General features: G+C 41.5%; 1 protein-coding gene across 4 annotated transcripts in view; it reads left to right on the forward strand.

The window, feature by feature from the left end:
• The first annotated feature begins 294 nt into the window (after positions 1 to 294).
• RCL1 (RNA terminal phosphate cyclase like 1) overlaps positions 295 to 17,055 on the forward strand; it is a 38,513-nt gene continuing 21,752 nt past the window's right edge. Inside the window, exons 1-4 of one of the 4 annotated variants that reach the window (XM_021708157.1) lie at positions 295 to 453; positions 3,078 to 3,253; positions 8,986 to 9,060; positions 9,983 to 10,107. In XM_021708157.1, the coding sequence (XP_021563832.1) occupies positions 3,194 to 3,253; positions 8,986 to 9,060; positions 9,983 to 10,107 (260 nt within the window). In that variant the 5' untranslated portion in view covers positions 295 to 453; positions 3,078 to 3,193. Of the gene's footprint in view, positions 454 to 3,077; positions 3,254 to 8,985; positions 9,061 to 9,982; positions 10,108 to 12,500; positions 12,540 to 15,606; positions 15,694 to 17,055 lie in introns of those variants that run through there. The other 3 variants (XM_021708158.1, XM_021708159.1, XM_008049296.1) reach the window with 3 other exon arrangements.

Genomic DNA, 17,055 nt, shown 5'->3' on the forward strand with positions numbered 1-17,055 from the left:
AGCTGACTTGAAAACCTTCCCCTACTTTCCACTGTTTCTCCCTTATTTGGCACGCCTCCTGAGTTCAGAAGATCTGTCTTTTGTGGGCTTTATGCTGCTGAAATTAGCATCCCATTAGATTGCTGGTAGAGCTGCTACTTTTTGTGTAATGTGAAAGCTGAATCGTCCTTAGTTCTACAAACATATACATATATGTCAGCCACTGCTTTTCAACTGCCTTAGATTCCTCAACCTGCGTGAACCCACTGGATTCCTGAGGAAAGTTAGGTGTGATGCTGGAAGTAACCTGTCTTCTACCTGCAGTACCTGGATCAGATGTGTTCTCTGGAAATAGTGACCTAATGTGAAGCCAGCCTATTTTCTTTTCTCTTTTCCTCACAGATTTTGAAGCCAGCTTCATTAGATTATTGGACAAAATAACTAATGGTTCTCGAATAGAAATAAATCAAACCGGTAAGTGCCTTTCTTTCCTTTTGTGAAAGCACCTATAAGCACTACTTAAACATTCCTGTTTCTCACTCTTTAATGGTATAAATATTGTGTTCAAAATATTACTAATCACTTTGTGTTATATAAGCCACTACTTTTGAATTTTTTAAATTGAGGTTTTACTCTGTTGCCCAGGCTGGAGTATAGTGGCATGTTCGTGGCACACTGCATCCTCAACCTCCTGGGCTTGGGTGATCCTTCTGCCTCAGCCTCCCAAGTGGCTGGGACTACAGGTGTGCACCACCATGCCTGGCTAATTTTTTGGTTTTTTTTGTAGAGATGAGGTCTTATGTTATCCAGGCTGGTCTTGAATTATTGGAGTCAAATGATCCTCCTGCCTCCGCCTCCCAAAGTATTGGGATTATAGGCATGAGCTACTGTGCTTGGTGTAAGCCATTATGAAATTATAATCTCTGGAGGGGGTACCTTTTGGAGTTATATGAGGAAGCTATGAGTAGAGATGATAATAAATGCTTATAATTCTGGATAATTAAAAAAATACTGTTTTAGATGAAAAGACCCGTTACTTGTTTGTGTTATGATTGTCTAGAGATGAACATGAAATTTCCCAATTTAAGGGGCATACATTTGATTTAAGGAAGTAAAAGAACTGAAAATTTGAGATCAACAAGCAAGCACCTACTCTCTTTTTTTTAAACAATACTTAACATTTACATTCCAAAGTTCGTTTACTTATATCATCACATTAAATTCTTACAGCAGACTCTGTGAGGTAATTTATTTGCTGAATTCTATTTTTAAAAATATTTTGTCTCTTAAAATAAGTTTATACATCATGTGAAAATCCCTTCACCTGTTTACTCTTCTATTCCCCTCCCTAGGGATAGCCACTGTCATAACATTTGCTTACATGGCCACTTCTGTAATTTACACGATTAACAGGATCGTATTCTTCATGTAGTTCTTCTTCATGTGGTTTTTTTTTTCTCTAACATATATGTCTTGGAGAACTTTCCCTGCTAGCACATGCAGGTCTTCCTCAATATTTTTATGGGCTGTAGTATAGTATTCCATTGTGTGGATGTGTGATAATTTAGGTTATTTCTAGGTCCTTCTTTTTTCTGTTAGAAACTTGTATCTATATTGTATAGGAGGCTATAGAACTCCTGTTTAGCCAAACTCCTGTTTGGTCAACTCCATCAATTCTGTACCTTTTCACACATATTTCACAAAAGAATCTCTGACCTTTCCCATAATTTGACTTTCTTAAGGCAAGCTTGGGTTCACACATGGTTCTGTGTCACATGAGATATCTGATCTATAGCTGTGTTCAGCATACTTATGGAGAACAGGTTTCAGGATGAGGTGTGTCCACACGCCCTTTGCCAGCTGTGATCCCCTTAGTCTTACTAGGCTTGTTTACTCTGATATTGCTGAAGATTATTTCATCAACTTTTCTTAATGATTCAGAGGACAGATACATTTATTCTTTGGTAGTCATACCTGCAGTGCAGGTGGAGGGGTAAAACAGTTACATTATTCTGCTCTCACCATATCCTTTTTTTCCCCATGAGAGTAGAAGTCTTTATTCTGCTGATCTGATCAGTTTCTCATTTGGCTAATTTGTAGTCATAAACAGATTTGAAGGATTTAGTGGTTATATAGTTTTTGGGGCTCTTTTACCTAAAGGATGGTTTTGTGACTCTTAGAGTGACTCAGAATCTGTCCCTTTGGGAAGTGTTACTCGCTTTAATCAGATTATGATCCTGATTCTGATTGTTTGGGTTTTGGTTTTTAATATAGTAAAACCTATATTTATTTTATGAAACTCTGAACACCTTTTTCCCATTTGAGTGGCTGAACATGTCTCCTTCCTCTAATGTTAAATTTATTTTTGGTAAATTGTACTAGAAGACAAGACATTGCTAGAGGATTTTGAGTAGCAGAAATACCTTGTTCAGCCATTTATATCCCTCTAAATCTTCTAGGGTATTTTACATGGATTTTCCTCTGATATGTAAATCCTGTAAGAAACTTTTTGGATGACATGAATATGTGAAAAAGTAAACAAAGATAATAGATCCTGCTAAAACCATAAAATAATTTTAGACATTTTCACATTTTTCAGTATTAAGTTAAAAGAGCTACTGTTAATAGCATGGCATGCTATAAAGTACTTGCCTTTTTTAAAAGTTATCATGTTTGATGAGTGAGGTATATGAGACATCTCATTTCAAGGAGTCTGGAGGCTGCCGGTTGCTGGTGTGATGATTTAAACATATCACTTGTAAATACCCCCCTACAGTTAGCCCATTGTGAGAGTGGGAAACTAGGGTGCTTATTAGGATATCTCCTCTGTGCCCTACCATGACTGTAGTAATTCACATGGCTTAGGGAGGGGCTTAATTTATTAGTTTATTAAATTACACTCACAGTTTATTATCGTTACAGCGACTTGACAGTAGTGAGTCAGCTTTTGGAGTGAAATATGGGCTCTTAGCTATGACATTTCAGATTCCCTTGGATGCCCTTGTCAGACTTTCCCCTTGGGACTTAACTGCCTTCATTACCTTTGTGACACTTAGTTTTTTTCCTGCTGAAAATGGCTCTTTTTTCTTTGGTTTAAGGAACAACTTTATATTATCAGCCTGGCCTTCTGTATGGTGGATTTGTGGAGCATGATTGTAGTGTCCTTCGCAGCATTGGCTACTATCTGGAGAGTCTTCTTTGCCTGGCTCCGTTTATGAAGCACCCGTTAAAAATAGTTCTGCGAGGAGTGACTAATGATCAGGTTGACCCTTCGGTGAGTATTGAGGACAAACCATGGTGTGATTTTTGTTTTGTCTCTTGTCACAACCCAACTTCTGAGAAGAGAGTTCCTTATAAAGCAGTTTTATTTTCAAGGGCATTTTTTTTGCTATTTACCTCGAGACATAGAGGTTAATCACTCCAGGAGGCAGGTGAACCAAGACTTGTAATCATCAGACTCAGGATGATTGTTAGCAGTTACCAAGGTGTTTTTCATTGTTGTATCTAAGACCCTTCAAGGCAGATGCTTGCAGTCTCATCCTGGTTGACATGAAATATAGCTCTCTTGGCTGAAGTATGTGAGAGTGAAGTTTTTGTAAGATCATGCATAGCTAAGGCTGGAGGGCTGCAGACCAAATTTTAAGGCAGGAAATTGTATCTCCTTGACATTGCCTCAGCATAACCTTGACTTATCCAGGCTTCAACCATAAACTTAAGGACTTTCTTCTTGTGAGGAGTTTGCAGTTTTAGAAAAAGGGCATAAAGGCAGCTTTGATAGTTTATGGGTAATAGCGTGCTTCTTATTAAGCATGCTAATTTGTCTGCAGATATGAGGAAAATGGTTTAATATCAAGCTAAAATTTTCATTGAGATAACCACAACTGTCAGTCTATATAGATATTTGTGTGTGCATGTGCGTGCACGTGCGTTGGGGGGGAGGGAGAAGCCTTTTCCAGGCCTTAGTTCTCTTGTAAGGAGGGATGATTCCTCACTTTTGCATTTATGCTGTCCAGAGAAGGTGTCTTACAGCTGATGTCTGTGATGTGGAAGTGCTGACTGTGGAGCCATGCTTATCTTTAACGCTGCAAACATAGGCCAAGACCAATGAATGGGCAGCTTCTGAGGCAGAATGTGAAGTGTATAGCTTTCCTAACCAAGGAGTACCAATTAGGTGGTGCAGTGAGTCCCAAAATGGATACTGCTGGTATTTACCAATATATCTACTAGGGTATAAACATGGTTAATGTATTCTTAGGCAGTAAAAGACTTATTCCTCATTTCTTGGAAATTCAGCTACATAAACTCTTTTCCTAGGATAGTGAATATTGAAGTACAAGATCTGAAATTAGGTTGTAAAGGAATGTTGTATAAGCAGTTTAGAATTTTTAATTTATGTAATTGCTTTTTTCCTGCATTTTCTGGAAGAGTCTAGGAAATGGGCCATTTGGTTAAAAGTGTGAGAGAAGGCATCAATGCATTTAGATTAGAAGATGGTGGAGGTATGTCAAACAATGGGGAATGGCCCTGAAGTGTATAGGGGACTCTAATAGTGTGTGTCTCAGTTTTGCATTCTTTCTAAACTTGCTAATGATCTTAAACCTTTTCTCACTGGCAAGTTTAAAAAAATATTAACAGTGACAAAGATCAGTTGAGGAATCCCCCAGAAATGGTACTTTAAAATCTGTTTTTATATGCTGCAAAATGACCTGCTTTTGCCAGCTGTGTGACTAAAATGACTTTAGCTGGTATCTGGGCTTCAGCCCAGGGTAAAATAAATATACCTAATCCTGGATAAAGAGTAACTTTTTCTGTCTGTTTCATGGTTTCTTCATTCCTGGCTCCTTCTTCTTCTGTGTGATTTCCTCATTAGTTCATATCTGCATCTACTTTCTGCATACAGGGATGACATTAGTGATTCTGCCCTTAAAGAACGCCTTTAAGGAGTTACGGGATGGATGAGCTGGACCCATCTAGGGAGATTACAAGGCTGAATACCCTTGGGCTCTGATAGAGGTACAAGCAAAGTACTAAGTGTCAGGGAGGGAAAACCAGAGTCCATCTGGGTTTTAGGAAGATAACTCTGGAGGTTGAGTGAAAAGTGAATTGGAGAGGTGATAGACTAGTTGGACATTATTGAGATGGAAGAGGAAAGGAAGGGGCAGATATGAAGGAACGATATTCCATAACTTGACAACTAAATGGAAGTGAAATGGAAAGAAGGGGTCATAAATGACTCCATGATTTCTGTCCTGGTTGACTTAAAGAATAATAGTTAGAACGAATTTGACACAGAAAAATAGGAAAATTACAGTAGAATAATGGGCGATACTTTTGATTTTGATCCTTTCTCCTGGGATATTTGCAGCATAACCACATGATAATGTCCAGTTGGCAGTTAGAAATTATGTCTGGAGCCTCAGAGACAGGTCATCAGGATCTTGCCTACTGATAATTAAATACCCAGGAGTATGAGATTGATCAGAGCTGAGGTTGAACACTGGCGACTTTTTGGCTGAATTCACCCTACAGCTATTTTTCCTTTGATCTGTACAGTGTGGTGGTGGTGATGGTTGTTGTTGTCAGGGTATGTGTGTACTTGAGTTGGTTGTTTATGTCTGAAACCCCAGATTTTATATTATAACAGGGCGATGTAACATTACCGAATGGCTATTCCTCCTTGACAACCATCAGTTGGAGCTGAGTAGCAGCTGCCCTCTTTGGATAATGTATTAGTGGTCCAGCTGGAAGCAGGTCACAGCTAACCTCGTCATTCATTTAAGTTTCCTTTCTGGCCTATGTGGGCATTAGAGATTGTGCCCCATGGTCCAAGGTACTGAGAATAGTAAAAGGGGAAATGAGTGTCTTAAGGTGTGAGTGGGTGAAGGGGAGCTAGAGACTGAGTGACTATGGAGATAGTATTTGGAGAAGCCAAGCAGACATCGAGTTCTAAAAAGCTGGGGATAATCCACAGAATCACTCTTTGCAGGAGTTGAGTCAGGATTGGGCAGTGAGAAGTTTAATTGACCTTTGAGAGAGCATTGTCATTGGAGGGTAAGGACAAGCACAGACTGAGGGATAAGTAGGAATTAGAGCTATGGAAAGTTGGAGAATTCTTCCAGAAGGTTAAGGACTGAGGTTAAGAATTTGTTTTAGAAACTAGGAGAAACTTGAGCTTGCTTGTAGGCCGAAGAGGAACTGTAATAGAAAAGGAAAGAATTAAAATAAAAGGACTGAGGCCCTTGCAGTAATCCAGAGGAGATAAGGATTGAAACCAAGTAATGGGATGAACCTTATAAAGGGGTAGGGACATTATTTTCTTAGAGACAAGAGGATAGGAACAATTAGAAATTTTGAGAGAATCTCTGTGTCATCAGAGTCCCTAGTAAATATTTATTGGTACCTACAAGCTGGTCCATTGGTTGTTGCAGAGTCCATTCTTTTCCTTTTCCCTTCTGGAAAGTGAAAAGAAGTCCAGTAATGCCTACCACATGCTTGGCATTGTTCAAGATGTATATATGTGTGTACATGTATATCCATATTTATTTAATTCTTCCACCAACCCAATAAGTGGGTGTTCTTATCACTGTTTTAGACTAGGTAACTGGAGAGGATCAATCTATTTGGTGTGGATCAGTCACATTTCTACCTGTTGATCAATTGACTGCACTGTGAAGGTAATGCCTGCCCTGAGGTGCCTCTTGGTTTGGATCTTTGCCTTTTCTCCCTGACCACGGAGTGACTGCTCAGTTTGGCAGAACTTGCAGACCACCCTCACTCTACTAAAACTAGAGTGTATGGAACTGCAGGAAACTGTAAAGTCCAGTCCAGCCTCTTATTTTATACAGGAGGAAACTGAGGCCTGGGAGACAAGACAGCATTCAGGGTCTCACAGCCAGTGGGAGGCAGGTTGCGTCTCAAGCCCTCATCTGCTTTTCTACTTCTTGTCCTGCTGCATTGAGTTGGCTGCCTTCCATGTCAGGTAGACAGTGATTAGGAGATAGGCCTATACTTGAAATTATACTTAGACTTCTGATTGATCTTCTAATTAAATTTGGCTTCCTTTTTTGTAACTCAAGATATAAGAAGGACGAGCCAGAATGCATACTCTATTTTCTTGCCTTTCTTTTCCCCAGGAGATCTGGTGGCTATCTAGTTCCCAAGTAACCTGTGTCCTTGCATCCCCTCTTTTTTAGAATCTGAGTTGACCTTCTCCCCAGCTGCCCTTAATTCTAGCCTAGACTGACTTCTTCTTGGTTCTGGCAATCCCAAATGCATATATTAAGGCTTAAGGTATTTTAGGTTTAATATTTAATTAAAATTAGCTAATCATTAATGAGTTTTTCTAGTTACTGCCTCTGCCCCACCTGATCCATTCTGAACATGTTCTTAGGCTTAATAGGTGTTAATGAAAGATGCCAAACTTTGTAAAATATTTAAGAAGATTTATTCTGAGCCAAATGTGAGTGACCTAGGCCAGTAGCATTGTCCCAAGAGGACCTGAGAACATGTGCCCCACTGTGGTTGAATTGCAACTTGGTTGTGTACATCTTAGAAAGATGGTTTAAAAAAACACCATAAATCAACACATGTGAGGTTTATATTGGTTTGGTCCGAGAAGGTGGGACATCCCCAAGCTGGGGCTAGCAAGTCACAGGGCTTGCAGATCATAGATGGACTGAAAGATTTGCTCTGAGGAATTTTGAAATCAGTAAAGGAAATTCTGCATTGAGAGGAAGTTTCTTGATATGTAGATAAAGCCTCATAGGTGACTGAACTGAGAGAGATTAGGTAGCAAATGTCTAGCTTGCAGTTACATGATGTTATGCCAGAGTCAAGTTGGAAAGTAAGCTATATTATATAGGGTTAATAAAAAAAAAAATCTGAGGAGAATCCACAGGCCCCTTGGTTAGGGATTTGGCAAGAGAGGGGGGAAAAAAAGTCAGAGGGGAGAAAAAAAAGTCCTCATGGGTCATTTCTACCTATGGTAATTTTTTGAGATTACAATATGTAGCCTGTTGGAGTCAGTGACAACTTGGAGTCAGCCTGGCTTGAGCCCCTTACATTAGAGACAAGGAAATTCAGATAATTGTGCTTTTCCTGTCTGGGGCCATGGACCTAATTAGAGGCAGGGCTGACATCAGGACTAGGGCTTTTCCAACATGGTCTGCTCGTGCTCCCTGCCCTCTCTACTGATTGACAGGGTAAATCCTGCTGAGGCCAAGAAGGAAACATCTCTTGTTCCTTTGGAAACAAGTAAGGGAGTTCTTTTCTGTTCTATGTTGCAGTAGAGGCAACATTTGCTGACCTATTAGAGATACAGCGCATGATAATCTTTATACTCTATGAGGAATATACAAATAAGTAAGAAAGACCGCGGACTTCCTAGGAGCATTGAATGAGGAAGACATTTGTCAAAGTCTTGCCATTCACTGTGAATGTTATTGTAATTGCAGTTTGGGGTTTGTGCTGCTTCGTGTAGTTTGAGGTTATCATTCCCCCCTGCCCCTACTCCCATGTAGAATCACCATTGTCCCTTTAGTTGCCTGTGTGTACATTATCAGGATTCTTAGACAGGCCGTTGGTCAGTTCATTTGGTTTGCTATGATTTGGAATGCTGCCAGCTCTAACATTAAACAACTAGTGGATAAAGATTCATAAAAAAGGCTTTCTTCTATGGGGTTTATACCTATAAGAATGAGTTGGGGTCCCTGTTTGCTTTCCAAGTGAGTCTAGCATTTTGCATGATACATCTGATGCTTACAATGACTGTCAAGTAGGTGTAGGCCCCCTTGTGAGGAAAGTGGGTCTTAGAGAAGCCCAGTGGACTTGTAAAGTTGCAGTCTTACTGCAGCTGGTCAGAGCCAGTTCACACCCTCAGTTGTAAGCCAACATCCTTAACTATACTATGTCATCTACCTGGCTCCTAAGCCTCACCTGTTTCTTGGGCTTGCTCTTCTATCTGTCCATGGTTTAATTAACTTTTTTTTTTCTGAAATAATTTCATAGGTTGATGTTCTTAAGGCAACAGCACTCCCTCTATTGAAACAGTTTGGGATTGATGGTGAATCATTTGAGCTAAAGGTAAGAGTATATGAGTTGTTGACTGTGTGTATCTGTGTAAAACATTTATCTTACTGACTCACTGGAAGAGCTATGTGACTCTGTAAGTATATGTCACATCTCAAGTCAACTATATTTCAAAAGACTCACAGGGCCCGTGAACCATACACTATGGACTTTTACCTGAAAAGAGATCCTTTAGTAATGACAGTAGTAGCTAGCAGTTATGTTGCACTTATTTTGTGGTAGGGACTGTTGTACGCATTTTACATATATTTTACACATCTTTTCTCCTCACAACAGCTCCATGACTTCCCTCAGCTAATAAATAGTGGAGGTTAGATCTTAGTGATCTAGAGAAAATTTATGTTCAGGAGCTCCCAACATGGATGTTCTTGAGAATTTTCAGTATTTCCAAAACCTAGTAGAAATAATTTAAGCATCTGTTTGTTATTCAAAGGAATTATATCACTCCAGTGTGGTAAGCTGTTTAGCGTCTGCCTTTTAAATTAATGTTTTTAAACAGGGGAAATGATTTCATTTTTATAATGTAGAGTTTTGATAGATCAGTTATTTGCATGGGAGGAGAAAAAAGAGTTCCTGGTGGTTAAGAAATGGGATCAGTTGATGAACTAGGTCAGCTCCTCATTTTAAGGATGAAGAAACAGGTCCTGGTGGTGAAGTGACCTGCTCAGGGTACATAGATGAGTGGCAGAGTCACCTGGGTAATCTACTTTGATTTTGACTTGGTCATGTTGCTAAGCACGTGCCATCTTGGAGCTAATATAAGGTGCTGTTGGCCTTGAAGGGATTGACAAGATGAATATGAAAGAGCTATCTATCTTGCGAGGAACAGCCTGTTGGTGTAAACTTTCCTGGTTGGATGTCAGGGCAGTCCATTACTTTGCTGCATCCTCGCCTCATCTTTTTCACCCATGTGCAGATTGTGCGGCGGGGAATGCCTCCTGGAGGGGGCGGTGAAGTGGTTTTCTCATGTCCTGTAAGGAAGGTCTTGAAGCCCATTCAGCTCACAGATCCAGGAAAAATCAAGCGTATCAGAGGAATGGCGTATCCTTTGCATTTGGTTTAGATTTTTTTCCTTGCCTCACTAAGATAAGAATGACTAAGAGCTTTACTTCTTTTTGAGGTTATTTACATTTTAGACTATAATTTTGGAAAAAGCCTTAATAGTGAAGTCATAATTGTTGGCTGAGATATAATGTTTTATTTTCTGCCTCATCATGACTAAATTGATTGAGTCATTCTTTTTTTTCAGATACTATTTAAGCAAATAGCTTTTGTGTTTGTGATACTCTCCTGAGTACTTTGGTTTGAGGGCCATGAGTGTACTGCAGTCCCACCCTCAGAAGAGTTCGTCAACTGGTGGAGGGGTTAAATGTGCAAATACAGAATTCTAATATAATGTGCAAAATGATATAAAAGTATATGCAGTGGGTCGGGGGCTAGGAGTAGGGAGTAGCTAGTTTGGAGGCTGTAGGAGGGCTGGAATAATAATAGTGAAAAATATCTGCTATTTATTAAGTGCTTACTCTGCATCTCCTTCAATAGTCACATTACATACTTTACTTTTAAGCTTCAGAATGACTCTCTGAGTTCACTTTAGTCTCATTTTGTAGATGAGGAAACTGAGTCTTCAAATGCATGTCACACTGCTAATAATAATGCATGTCACACTAATAATGGCAGAGCTGGGACTGTGACTTGGGAGTCCAGGTGCTTAACCTCTGCTTTTCCCCACAGAAAGGAGCCTAGAGAAATAGAGGATTGTGAAGTGGAAAAAGAAAGGAGTGGTTCAGGAAGAAAAATGGGCCTGCATAGAGGTAGCAGGGCACAGTGGTTCTGGGGAGTGCAAGTAATGTGGTGTGGGTGGATTTCAGATTGGTCATTGTGGGCCATGAAGACAGGCAGGAGCCAGTGAAGAGCACAGAAGAGTAGTGTGGAAATTTAAGAGGCCACCAACACTTGAAAGCAAGTTAAGTAAGGAGGGAAGTCAGAGAGTTGGGAGGAAAATAAGGGAAACATAGCTTCCTGGAAGTCCAGGTTGGTACCTTAAAGGACACTGAGGAATCAGCATTGGGGGTTGGGGGGCGAAGCTGAGGGACTCAGCAGCAGGCTGCCACTGATGAGCTCTTACCAGAGAGTGATGGGTACCGAGTCCCGGTGACCATTCTGGGCCATAGAGTGAATGGTTGGGAAATGGTGGCATGTGGGGGGCCACTGTTTCCAGATTCTTGACAGAAAAGAGGAGAAAGAAAGATGAGGTGGTAACTTGATGAAGAGAGAGTGAGGAAGACTCTCTACCTCTTAAAAGGTTGGTAACTATTTGAGTGTTTTTGGAGGTTGTTTAAAGTAGATTTAAGTAGGGGAAGAGAGACTGATGAAGCAAGATGTGGTGGTAATTAAAAGCCCAGATGCTTCAGATGAGTTCTGACACTGACTCTGCCACTCACCAATGGGTGTTGGCCCCATGCCTTGGTTGCCTCATGTACCACTGGGCCTGTTACCCCTACTGCATGGGGCTGTAATGCAGGTTAAATGAGGAAGGAGATAGTGGTGTGTAAGCATTTGGCAAATGGTGGCTGCTGTTCTTTTTATTCTTAGTTTAGAGGGATGGCTTCAGGTCCATAGGTGTATGGTAAAGATAGTTTCAGGGAGAGCTGTGTGGAGGTGAGTAGAAGGGGGTTGGGGAGAGTTTTCAGTGTTTACTGAGTTGAGATGGAATTGAAGATAAAAGGATGGGTGGGAGGGGGATAAGGGGGTGTAAAGAAGTAAAGGATGGTAAAGAAGTGCTGTCACTGTAGGGTGTGGTGACAAGATGAGAATAAGGCTGTGGAATAGCAGTGAGGGCTCAGACGAAGGTGAAAAGCAACAGTGCCAGCTGCACTGCTGTGTGATTGTGTCCAATGGCAGTTAGTGCCTAGAGGAAGGAGTAGAGAAGGCAGGGGGTCCGTCCTTATCCAGGGATGGATATGGGTTGACAGCGTGGGTGGGTCCTACTGGAGGACAGGTTGGAGGACCTTGGAATATTGGTGAGCATGTCACTGAAGTGATAGCCAGTGTGTTCCTCACTGAGTAGGGTAGCAAGAACTTAACAGCCCAGACAGAGTAGGTCAAGGGATTGGAAACCTTGACAGGTTTAAAGATCAGGTCTAGTAGAAGAACAAAAGTGTGCTGTGTAGGACAAGAGATTATGTTTAGGGAGTTCTCTTTTGGGGTTTCAGATATCAAATGTGGCATAGTTTTAGGTGCTGACAAGATCTGGGTGGGGATATGTTGGAGGCCAGGGAGCTGGATGGGCTGGGCAGCGACTTTGCTGGTGGGAGTGTGGCAAGGGGGTGTCAACCAGGATGCCTGCCTCTCAGGTTGGGGTGGATGCTTAAGGTCAGGTTTTATATGTCTCAGGTTTGGAGATGGTCTTCCTTGGAGGAAAAGAGGTGTGGCGTGGGCTGACTTTTCAGAGGCCTTGATTTGCCTGAACCGTAATTGGTGAAGGAAGTAGAGTAGGGTGGGCTGCACAGCCCTGGGAAGGGAGTTAGGGTGGGCTGCTCAGCCATGGGGACAGAGTTAGGGTGAACTCTTAGGGAGAGAGTATAGTTGAGATAAAAGGTCGAACTTGGGTGTCATGTGAAGTTCTTTTGAGGATCATCAAGAGCAAAGAAATATATGATAAATCTTCCCCGGATTATGGCCTGTTCTCTGTGTGGCTGTTCTGGGGCCCACCTAAGGGTCATCCTTTGTATGTGCTGGGAGAGAGTGGGCAGGAGGAGAAATGGCTCCTGTTCTGGGAGTCCCCGGCTTGATGGATAGTTAAATTGACCGTCACCTAAGGTGATGTTTAGCTAATGTTCTTCATTTCTGAGGAGCTGGACCATGGTTAATGAGATGGTAATAAAGAAATGAAAGTACAGTGAAACTAGGAGTGTGTGTGTGTGTGTGTGTGTGTGTGTGTGTGGTGTGTTAAACCAAATGTGCCTTTTCTATTTGATCTATGTCAGTTATTTAAAGATTGATGGTCATTTTTATTAACAGTTAACAGGTACCTTCCATTTCACCATATAAAGAACTCAATATCAAATCCTACTGATGGCCACTGAGTTGTTTTTTGTTTTTCACTGTTGCCAAAAAATGCTGCAGTTAATGAAATCCTATATACTTTCAGGACTGTTTTAGGTTTTCTTTTCCTTCTCACTTGAGATGTGTTTCCTTAATGCTGTGTTGCAGCAGTGATTTCTGCCTGGAATCCAGTCACTATAGTCTGAAAATGTGATTTCTGGCAGTGTGCTTTTAGTCCTGACATAATCTTGTCATAACAACATGGGGTTTCATGGAGACCATCATGATGGGATTCCTCCACACTCGTGGTCATATTCATGCCTCATGAGTGGCCCTTTGATGATGATGATGCTGAGAAATGGGGAAGGGTTTTACAGAGGACAACATAAAAGCTAAGAGAGCTGTGGTGCCCGGGCACCTTGGGTATAACTTTCTTCCTCCCTGGTTTCTCCCTCATGTTCTTTGAACCTTCCCTATGTTGAACCTGAGCCAGGAAAACACTTGTGAGGTCCCAAGTCCTAGAGGCAGGATATAGGACACCGAAGTCTTCAGCAGTATATCTCTGACTGGTAGAGGCTTCCTTCCACTCCCCAGGAAAGTTCACACAGTGCCCTTGCTCAGATCCCTGTCTATAAACCAAACATTCCAGCCACTGGTCTGCAGACCTGCCCACTTTAACAGACACCTCAAAGGAATGTGGGTTTGAATGGAGATCACCTTTGCTGGTTTGGATCCTGGGAATAAAAGAGTTGCCTTTGGAAAAAGCTTTAGTTGGTTTGGTGGATTTTTCATTGCAAGGCCGGTTGATTTTTGGCCTGAGATTGGAGGTTGCAGTTCTCATAGGAGAGCTTAAGTTAGGAGGACTAACCCCACTGTCTTGTGTGCATTTGTGGTTTTAACTGAGCTGTCTCCCAAATGGCATGTTCTCCCTCTTACATTCTACATGATGACCTCCCCGCCAGGGCCTGGGAGAGAGTGGTGTTGCTTCCTGCCAGCAGCTGTGACTAGACAGTAGTTACCTTTTATTTACTGCCACCCAGCCTGATTCTACCCACTCCCTGATGTGGGACGAGAGAGAAAGGAGCACTCTGTTTTAGTTTTGTGGTGCTGTCCCAATAGCTCATGATTTGGTACATAAGAGTCGAGTAAAGAAGCTGGGGTAGAAGCAGAAGATGGGTGAGCTGAAATTTGGGAATGATCTGGGTTCTTTTTCTTGACTATAGGAAAGGTACTTTGAAAATCTCTCGCTCTTGCCCTCGCTCTTACTCTCTCACTTGTTCTCACTCGCTCTCTCTCACTGTTTGTCACATACCACACATACACACCTCTTTGTTTTCTCTGACCTGGGACTCCAAGGAGGATGAAGGATGGGAGTACCATATGGACTGTAGCTATGAACTTGTCTCTCGGGTATTTTTTGTTCTTACTATGTTGCTCATAAATGGGCTTTAGGAAGTTCACAAACCCTTGAAATTTTCTGCAAAATTGTGATTGCACATATGTTTCTCAGGAGAGGGTTTGTAACGTTCCTCAGATTCTCAGGGGAATCTCTGATTCCTGAAAGGATGAGAGCATCTGCTTTGGGTGGGGTATGAATCTTGTACTAATAATAAGAAAAGCAACAGCTGGCATTTACTGGGCTGCTACTACACACCAGGCAGTAAATACTTTGCATGCATTTTGTTCCATTTGCACCTCCAAACCCTGTGAGGAGAGTAGTATGATTATTCTTTTACTCCTGAGGAAGTGGAGGCACAGAGAAGTTAGCAAGCACTCTTAACCATGAATGATGCGGTTTGAACTTGAAACAAATTGTCTGATTCTAGAATTTGGGCTCTTATCCATTCCTTAACTGGGCCTCCACACCAAGCAAGATGGATCCAAGTCTTTGGATGTATCTAGTTTTAAATCTTCTTTGTCTTCTTCATTTCACTGCCTGAATTATAGTATAGGCTTCCATTGGTCCTGATTTTATACTGTTGTCCTCCATGTTTCTGTATCTCTACAGAAGGAAGGAGGAGAGGAGGAAGACTTTCTTTGGGAGTAAGGTCTGTTTAAATTTGGACCAGTGTTTTAGTTGTCCTTAGTATAAGCCCTAAGCTAGAAATCGTGACTCTTGCCGTGGGGTTACTGTGAGCATAAAATACGTTGATTATGTATGTGAAAGAACTTTAGGAACCGTGAGCGCTGTGGGATTATGTGTTAGGATAGTGACATCTTCTGTGCTCTCCTGGGGAGAGTGGACAGCCACAGAGCTCAGAAAGACAGCATCCACTCGGTCCAAAGGGTATGAGACCTGTACTGTTTGTCTAAGCTGCCTGTGGTCAAAAGTACGTTCTGGACCAAAGGGGTGGTGATGTAACTAGGCTCTGTGTGTGTATTGAAACATCCCTCTTTGCTCTTTCCTCATTTTAGGTTTGTCCTTTGAGTCAAATCAAATATTTACTGAGCATTTCTGAGTACAAAAGTAGTGTATTAGGGAGTTGTGTGGGATACAGAATTAAAGCCCCTGCGCTTATGGAGTGTGCGGTCTTGTTGAGAAGCAAGAACAGAATGTGTGTACATGAAGGGAGCTGTATGGTAAGTTCAAGTGGAGACCACAGTTGGGCCTGGCCTGGGAAGTATCAGGAGAGAAAGGGAGCTGGGACTGGAAGAAGAGGAGAAAACTCAGACTGAAGACTTTGGATGGTGTGGAAGTGAAAGAGTTTGATGGTACAGAGTTGGGGATGGACACACTGAGCAGCCTGGGGGCTCTGACAGCAAGATTTAGGAAGGCCAGGAACCACTGGGTGACTCTTACCAGCGTGAGGAAGATTAATCTTTTAGTGGAGTGTTAAGGATGGATCAAAACAGGAGCTACATGTCAGATGAGGTTCCTTGCATGCTCTCTGAGCATTTTGTTTCTGCAGCTCACATGAAAATTAAATGTGTTATTGACAGTAATTCTTGAACTGTTGAGCTGGACTGGGCAGAGCACATGCCTTGTTTTACCTGTTGGACTTGCCACGTGGGGTTTGTATCAGAGAAGAAAGGAAGATCACTTGTTATTTCTCCATTTCTTTAGTCCTACATATACAGCCAGCTCTTGACCATACATTGCATATTGAATGTACTAGTACATACTTATTTTTTCTTTGACGTGTGGGGTTGGGGAGAGTGAGACTCTGTTATAAAGACTAATTTTAGGTAATAGTTTCCATATCCTTAAGCACCAGTCTTTTTACTTGAGTTAATAATATCTTTCTCCTTTCTTTTGTGGCATGCCCTGTAATGAGTGTTAATTATTGGTATTTTGACCAAAGGTAGCAGATGTGAAGAGGCTGTGCTGTCCACAAATGGAGTAATTAACTCTTAAATGATAGAGAAAACCTGTTTAAATCTTTATAAACAGCAACCACTATGTTCTTTCACTAAACTTTTTCTGAGTCTTCTGTCAGCATGCCAGGGGGTGTATTGGGATTGACCCAGATCAGCTGCATTGTGGTGTGTTTTGGCCTTAGATTCCTAAGAGTGACTCACTGATTACAGCAATAGGAATGGAGAGAGTCTATAAAGTGTTCTCAGGCGTTGTACTTCAAAGGGAGCCTGGATCATGACCTGCAGAAAGGCAGGTGTCTTTACGACTTCTGAGATTGAGTTGAAGTCAGGGGCGGGGTTGAGAAACTCTTACTTTGCACTTTCTGCTTTCTGTATTACTTTTTTCACCATGACTATTTAAACCTTTTATAATAATGAAAAAAGTTGAATTGTGGTATTATAAAGTTAAGTGATTAAACACAATTGGGAAACAATAGAATTGGAAGTCCCAGTTTATTATTACAGTTCTACAAATGTTTGCCAACTTTGGTTTTTTTTTTTTTTTGAGTTGGAGTCTCACTCTGTTGCCCAGACTGGAGTGCAGTGGCCGCTCCCGGCCACCGCAGCCTCGACCTGCTGGGCTCC

Source organism: Carlito syrichta, unplaced genomic scaffold, assembly GCF_000164805.1.
Source record: "Carlito syrichta isolate Samal-C Ts95f unplaced genomic scaffold, Tarsius_syrichta-2.0.1 Scaffold131632, whole genome shotgun sequence".
NCBI lineage: Eukaryota > Metazoa > Chordata > Mammalia > Primates > Tarsiidae > Carlito > Carlito syrichta.